This window comes from Nanorana parkeri, unplaced genomic scaffold (assembly GCF_000935625.1).
Source record: "Nanorana parkeri isolate BGI_ZX_2015 unplaced genomic scaffold, ASM93562v1 scaffold1606, whole genome shotgun sequence".
Taxonomy (NCBI): domain Eukaryota; kingdom Metazoa; phylum Chordata; class Amphibia; order Anura; family Dicroglossidae; genus Nanorana; species Nanorana parkeri.
Window position 1 is genome coordinate 27,567 of NW_017307874.1, and position 8,276 is coordinate 35,842.

An 8,276-nucleotide genomic window follows, 5' to 3' on the forward strand; every position below is an offset into this window, starting at 1 on the left:
GGGGTGGGGGGGGGGGGGGGGGGGATGGAGTGGGGGGGTGGCGCATTGAGGAACCTGGCCTTGGGGCAGCAGAGAGAGTAAATCCGGCCCTGAGTGCCGAGGTTGCCTACACCTTCAGTTCACACTAGGGATGAACTAAGGTTCGGACAGAGTCATCAGGACCTGAAGAGTGTTGTCACCTCCTTCTGCAACGCAAACACATTAGAAGTAGGGATGCACCGATATATCGGCCGCCGAAACATATCAGCCGAAAATGGCACTTTTGGCATAATGCAGAAAGAGCCATGTTTCGGCCGATACATCGGCGCATCCCTGGTTTCTTTTCTCCCTGCTGGGCGCTGTTCCAGCGGGGAGAAAAGAAAGTGACAGGCGCTGAGCGCTGCAGGAGTCAGGACGAGAGTGCTGTGAGCTGCGGCATCTCTCCTCCCACACCGCTCAGCCGCCTATCACAGTCCAGCAGAGCGGTGTGGGGGCGGAGACATCGCTGTCACAGGAGGCTGGGCTTTCCTCTCTACACGGCTCGCTCAGCCTCCTGTGACAGTGTGTCAGAGAGAAAAGCAAGGTACACACACTCGGTGATCAGTGATCGCTGAGTGTGTGTACATAATTGAGGATATGGCATGTTAACTATATACTCAATTATGAATGAATGGGAAGTGATCTACATCCCATCTACATCACCTCCATTCATTCATAATTGTAGTTATAGTAAACATGCCATGTCCTCATGTTATCAATGAACAGGAACACTCAGTATAGAGGATTCCTGTTCACTGATAACAGGGGACACAGAAAAAGAGATTGAGGACTCTGTGTTCTCAAACCCCTTTTTATTTTAAAAGGGAAATATCAGGGGTCTGTTTAGACCCCTAATATTTCCCCGAAGCCCCTAAAAGTAAAGTAAAAAATACAAATATTTAATAAAAAAATGAATTAATAAATACAAATAAATATAAAAAAATTTAAAAGTTTATAAAAAAAAATATTTTAAAAAATTGAAAAAATAAAAATAAAAAACATTTTTGGTTTCGGTTTCGGCCTGACATTTTTTTTTATTTCGGTTTTAAAAATTCCATTTCGGTGCACCTCTAATTAGAAGTACTGGGTATTACAGCGGAGTGTACATGACTCCACATACAACCTGGCTCCAATATACAGCATGTGTCTCACACCCAATATTTTTCTCCATTTCACATTATTATACACGAATAGTCCGAATGGGAGGAATGCGTCCCTAGAAGTCTTGTCAGGGATAAATGCTTCATTCCCACTGAATGCATTGCCAAAATTAGGACACATGTGCTTTGTTTTTGTCCCCTTTGGGAGAACTGGTTTACATATGATACATTTCCTGTTTATTTTTCGTACATTAAAATAGATAAAAGCCAATGTCAATTCTTCTGGGAAGTTAAGAGAAGTAAAGGACTAAGTATCGGACAGACCCAGGCAGGACTCCCAGAGACAAGCGGGATGATGGAATTTGTAGTTTGACCAGTGGCAAGATTGCCTACTCCTGGTCTAGGATTCAGACCACTGGTTGCCTACTCCTGGTCTAGACTGCATGTCTCTGTGGGCATCAGTGGGGCAAAGGCAAAATTGACTTAGCCAACTAGCTGCATCTCGCCTAGTTTAGAGGGAACTCGTCATAGTGTTGGATCTTCACTTTATTCACCCCAAAGTCAGCAATTCTGGAAGCTTCCTTTCATTTTCCAGTTGAGTTGGGGGTTGGGGCTTGTTATTCACAAAGCTATACTGCGCTGAGGTCATATTTTACTTGGCATGGAAAATCTATGCTGCACTATTTAATCAATGCATAGATGTCAACTGTCCCAGATTTGCCAGGACGGGGCCACATCAGTCCTGATGGTGCCATGATCCGGGATCACTCTATCACCCTTATTTTAGTTACTGTGCATGCTCAGCAGCTCAATAAAACATTTGGTACTGTGATTGGAGGCTACAAGTGGGCAGTCCTAGCCCAATGAGAGGTGGGCTTTGTGCAGGCCACTCCGGTAAGTGGGCAGAGTCTGGTCAGGACTGCCCAGTCACTCGGGTGGTGAGGAGGACTGTAGGGGGGTTAATTGTATCCTGGCAGAAGTATGATAATGTGACCTGTCATTATATGCCAGTTGAACCAAGAACCGGGCCATCCCTATAATGTTGGAGCCTGAGTTGGTTCCCTAAGGTGGCATCTTGCTGGGGGCGTACACAACGTCCCAAGTTGCTAAGAGCTCTTAGCAACTCTCTGTCCGGTATCCCCCCCAGCTCACTATGACTGGCGTCCCACTAAGGTCCTGGCAACCAGTGATGTCAATGAGCTGGGTGGGGCATTGGACTGAGCCACTGACAGCGCATCCTGAACGACGATACAATGACAGCACCCCATTCACCTCCACGCAAAAGTGCCCTACCAAGAACATTTAAAGTGTATCCACAGCCAATAACAAAAAGTCAGCATCTGGATTTAGCTAAGCAAATAGGTCAGAGCCTTCCAATGGATAATAGGTCTAGGTTCAGCAACGTTATGTGCCCAAAAAATGAGGTCAGCTGCCTACCTAAATATACTGAATGAACAGGTTTTTTCCATCAATGGATCTTTTTTCCCTGATGGCACATAGGGCATATTCCAAGATGACAATGATGGTATTCATCGGGCTCACATTGTGAAAGAGTGGTTCAGGGAGCATGAGACCTCATTGTCACACATGGATTGGCCACCACAGAGTCCAAACCTTAAAGGAGAACTATGGGGTTAAGGCTTTTCCCCATAGTTCTCCTTAGGGTAACGGGAGGACACAAACCAGCGTCCTCCCGTCACCCTAGCTGTAGCTCGCAGTATACTAAGATGTCACAGCTGAAGCGGATCCCAACAATTATGCCGGGATCCGCCCAGCTTCGTGACTGACAGCTGGCTCTGCCTATCTAGAGGCAGAGCCAGCTGTACCTGCCCCTCCCCCATCCGTTTCGCCAGGCAGCGCTGGCAGATCAAAGCGGGGAGGAGGGAATCCAGCCCCTCCCCTGTCACGGCAGAGAGCCGTGACAGGATCGAGAAGTGAGCGAACGCCGGTATGTGTTCACTCACCTCCCGATCTACTGAGCCGACCTTTGACAGTCTCATTGTCACAGGTCGGCTAGAACTATGAGGTGAGTGAAAAGCACTCACCTCATAGTTCTCCTTTAACCCCATTGAGAATCTTTGGGATGTGCTAGAGAAGACCTTACGCAGTGGTCCAAATCTCCCATCATCACTACAAGATAAATTAATGCGACTCTGGATAGAAATAAATGTTGTGACATTGTATAAGCTTATTGAAACTATGCCACGGCAAATGCGTGCCGTAACCAGAGCAAAAGGAGATCCAATTAAATATTAAAACGCGTGACTTTTATTTTTGGCCAGTCAGTGTATTACAATTCTGTTCTTGGATTTAGAAATATGTTTATTCTGCCCCAAAATCTGCACTTGATTATCGGCCTCATAAGGAAACAATCCCTCGTCTGAAAAGTAGCAGCTCCGAAATGACAATGTAGAATAATCACAATCTGCCGGCGTCTGGATCAACGTGTCTGCAGATAAAACCAAACCTCCGATAGTACATGCGAGGAAAAGAAATAAAGAACATAACGTCTCTCTCTTGCTCAGGTTAATCTAGAATGCAATAATGAATGTGATACATAATAACAGCCTTTTATCTCCCAGCAGATCTGTATGAAGAGAGTAGAGACTATTTGGTTTAATCCTTGATCTCCGGGGAATTGCGGGATAAGAATGAACTGCACACATTAACATTGTTCATTTATAGATGAACCGACTGTCTGCTCCATCTCATTTTATTGCGGCGGGTTATAACCCTAAACCCACTAAACACTTAGCCCTTCCATCCAATCAGTATTGAGCAATCATATCAAAGATACGTGATGGAAGTCGATGTTCTATTGCTGTGGGCGAAGCTAACTAATAAATACTTACTGTTGCACCACATGGGCACATTCCAAGCCAGTGCTTCTCAACCTTTTTTCAGCCACTGCACCCTTTAAAAGTATGCAAAATCTTAAGGCACCCCTGTCTAAAATGTTAGATTTTAAGGTGACCCCTTGCAAAAATAGACAAAAAAGTGGGTTTCCCCCTTCACATCAAAATGCCCCCTTCAAATAAATACCCCCCTTTGCCTCAGCAGCCCTCCTTCACTTCAGGAGCCTTATTTCTCATTAGAAGTCCCACTTTCATATCGGACCCCCCCTTAACACCAGAGTTTCCCCTTAACAACAGAGTCATACTTTGCCTCAGCAGCCCTCCTTCACATCAGGAACCCCCCTTTCATATCAGAGTTCCCCCTTTACATCAGGAGCCCAATTCACCTCAATCTTCATTCCCCCTTCATCTCACAGTCCTAATATCACACAATTTGGAGCCACCCCTGAGCAAGCCAAAAGGCACGCCAGGGTGCCACGTCACCCTGATTGAGAAAGGCAGTTCTAAGGCAAAGGCTTGTCATTAACCTTAACCACGCAGACCTTGACCTATTAAATCCGTTAAATACATTCCAGGTGCATTAAAACAAACGGTGTGTAAAGTCTTCCCATGTATTTTCATTAGAAAATAGAGAGGGACCCTTGCTCTCTGTGAGGAAGCAGAGGTCTCGCTGCAGAGGTCGGAAACTCCTACTGCTGAGTCAGAGCCAGAGCTCTCCAATCAGCAGTGAGAATGACCTCAGCTGATTGGAGAGCTCTAGCACTGACTCAGCAGTAGGCATGTCAGACCTCTGCAAGAAGACCACTGCTTCCTCACAGAGAGCAAAGCTACTGTGTATATATATATACACAGAGTTGCCAGATTATTATGACCACCTGACGTTTGTAGGCAAATTAGCTATAATTTGGCGCTGAAGACTGTATATATAAAATATATACATATATAACTTTATTATATAAAGTAATTATAATTTGCTCTGCTCCATAGGGGAAGTGAGAGCTGAAATGGTTAATCTCCAATCACTAAAATAATATCAAAGTTTGCTTTATCTGCATATACACCAAGCTGCTAACGAAGGCACTTACCCGGCATAGAATCATTCCACATCTCCAGCTCATACCTCTGGATCTTCTCCAAACAAGCTTCTTCCTCCTTCTTAATCATACAGTAAGGATGCATCACCGCCATCTGCAAACAGACATGTTTCCTGCGGGTTAGTGATCTGCACATTGCATGTGATAAGCTTAGCCAGGTGCGCTCTAGATTAACGTGGACCTAAAGTCCGCAGGATCAAAGCGCCTGGGTATAGGTGGGAAAAGGCTATATGTCAATCTTGGGGTGAATGTTAGGGATCACTGGAACTGGAATCACGCTACATAATATATATATATATATATATATATATATATATATATATATATATATATATATATATATATATATATATATATATATATATATATTTTTATATTAGTAATCTTGTTATAAATAAGGGGGGGAGGGGGGAATAACACAATACCGGGAATTGAACTTATAGAGAAGTAATGTTCTATACAGAATTGTATATTACATCCAAGGTTAGATAAGCCAGACAAAATCTCTTACAGGACCTGTTCACCATTTTATGTTTGTTAGATAGATCTCTTTCCTCCATGTGGATTCTATGAATGGTTTCAGGTCTGCACCGGCACCGGGGCACCGGCACCCCACCTATTTCCCCTACGACAATTTACAGTACAAACGTGAGGTTTATGTTACTTATATTTTGACCTTCCCAGGTTCCCCTTTTCCACCCTCATTAACATGCCAATAGAGTTCCTAAAGAAAACCTTTCCGTTTTCATAGCATACTTTATTTTAGACTTTATTTTGTGCTTCTCTATGCAATCTGGACAGAACCCATTGTCGGCCACTCCCCCGGTCATGCAATGCAGACAGTGGGAGGGGCCTGGCAGGGTGCTGCACTGCTGTACATACTGTAGCTTCCTGAAACAGCACAGCACCCTGCCTTAGTATTCTTCTCCAGAGCCCTCAGTCCTGATGCAAGCAGTGGGCGGGCTCTTGGGAGGAGTTATGCAAATATCAACATGCCTTGTTGGGTGGGTGTCAGTCTGGAGGAGTGGGCGTTTCTGAACAGGCTGCTTTGGCATGCAGACCACCCCAGGTAACGTCCACATGTGATGCTGAGCATCCATGATGAGAAGAACTGAAATCCAATGAATGAAATGGGTGGGGCCAGGGCAGGGCCAGCGCTAGACTATTTTGCACCCTAGGCAAGACCAGCTACTTGCACCCCCCCAGTCACCCTCATGTGGTGTAACCCCCAATGCCCCGCCCGGCGCAGCCCCATTCTCCTGCCGGCTAGCTTCCGGAGGCGACTGCTATTGGCTATTTTAATTTGAAATATACAATAGCAGACTGGCTATTGCACCCCCCCCCCCCCCCCCCCGACGACACGTGGGCAAGGACTCCTCCTCTTAGTGGGCGGGGATTCAATAGCCGCCCTGCTATTTGCTTTTGCAATTTGAAAAGGGGGGGGGGGGGTGTCAAGGCTGCCCCAGGCAGCAGTATGCCCTAGGAGGCTGCCTAGTTTGCCTAGTGGCAGCACCGACCCTGGGCCAGGGGCAGTAAGGCTGGGGAGGATAGGGCTAGATGCTGCTGAATGTCCTCCAGCCAGGAAATGAGGCGGGCTCTATCAGACTTGCTGCAGCTTTTAATGTACATTGTGAGAAGCTCGCAGTGTGCAGTGAAATCAGAGGAAGCCATTTCAGTCCAGGAGAGGAGCCGGCACGACTGTGCAAGACTGAAGGGAAGGCCGGAGTTCAGCTTTAAAACGCAGGAAAACACACATGTATGTAGACGTGCTGGGTGCTCCTGCCCCCCTACGTGTCCCACATGCATGTTTCTAGTGGAATCAATTGCAATTATGTCATGTTTTGTGAAAACCTTGTCGCAGTCAATCTCGCCTCTCTGTCAAAACGTGCCACGCAAACCCGCGCTGACTGCATGACTCCGGCTGACGTTGAGTCTGATCTCTTAATGCCGCCTAAAGTGTCTGAAATTACAGTCATTTCTCTGGCACTTAAATGAAAAGAAAGAACAATCTGAAGCAATCCTCCCTTTAAATTGCTGCAGCCGATCGGTGTTACATTCCAATGAGGAACGAGATCCCACATACAGAGAGAAGATACCACTGATATATATATAAAAGTAGAACTATGAGGGGAGTGCTTTTCACTCACCTCATAGTTCTAGCTGATATGTGGCAATGAGACTGTCACAGGTCGGCTCAGTAGATCGGGAGGTGAGCGAACACATACCGGCGTTCGCTCACCTCTCGATCCTGTCACGGCTCTCTGCCGTGACAGGGGAGGGGCTGGATTCCCCCCTCCCCGCTCCGATCCGCCAGCGCTGACTGGCGGAACGGATGGGGGAAGGGGGCGGGTACAGCTGGCTCTGCCTCTAGATAGGCAGAGCCAGCTGTCACTCACGCAGCTGGGCGGATCTCGACATCGATGTCGGGATCCGCTCCGGCATCTCAGTATACCGCGAGCTGTAGCTTGCGGTATACTGAGCTTAGGGTAACGGGAGGACGCTAGTTTGTGTCCTCCCGTTACCCTAAGGAGAACTATGGGGAAAAGCCCTGACCCCTTAGTTTTCCTTTAAACAAACTTCTAGATGGAAATAATTTTTAGGAGTGGGAAAGAACGTATGGAAATTAAATATAGAAATACAGATTTATTTTTAGTTTTCGACCACAGATACCCTTTAATCATTTAAAAGATTACCCCCCCCCTGAGAGACAGAGATTGCTTACTGCTTAAGGAACCTCTAGCAACCTCTGGAGGAACTCTGGCTGAGAAAGGCCGTTCTTCACCATAAGATAAGGTCACCGGATACTATAGAGATCTGCCTAGTGGAGCAACCAGGTGCAGGACATAAATAAAAGCACATGCTTATATCTGCCCAGGACCGCACTGGCACAAGGCAGCTTTGCTAACTTCTGAACCACCTTCCTGCGTCCCACCCAGGGACGGATTTCCCACAAGGCCAACCAAGGCCCGGCCAGCAGCAGGGAGGCAGCAGGGGTGGGGAATTCCTACCTCTCGATGCCCGGGACATGCAGTTCTCGGTGCCGGGCGGGTGATTGTTCTCTACATTTTCTACATTTAGCCCTGCTTTGGACAAGCAGAGCTAAATGTACAGCGGGAAACCGCCGCTTGTTTTGTACAAGTGATTCCGGCGATGTCGCAGAGATTACTTGTATGCAGCCTGCAGTTCTGCCATTCTCTCCACGGCGGGGG

The 8,276-nt window shown here is 46.7% G+C and overlaps 1 protein-coding gene across 1 annotated transcript in view; it reads right to left on the reverse strand.

The window, feature by feature from the left end:
• The window catches only part of LOC108799025 (pituitary adenylate cyclase-activating polypeptide type I receptor-like), a gene marked incomplete at its 3' end in the record, with an annotated part of 48,688 nt that overhangs the window by 20,445 nt on the left and 19,967 nt on the right, over positions 1-8,276 (reverse strand). The window contains exon 2 of the mRNA XM_018570835.1: positions 5,059-5,161. Within this exon, the coding sequence (XP_018426337.1) occupies positions 5,059-5,161 (103 nt within the window). The remainder of the gene's footprint in view (positions 1-5,058; positions 5,162-8,276) is intronic.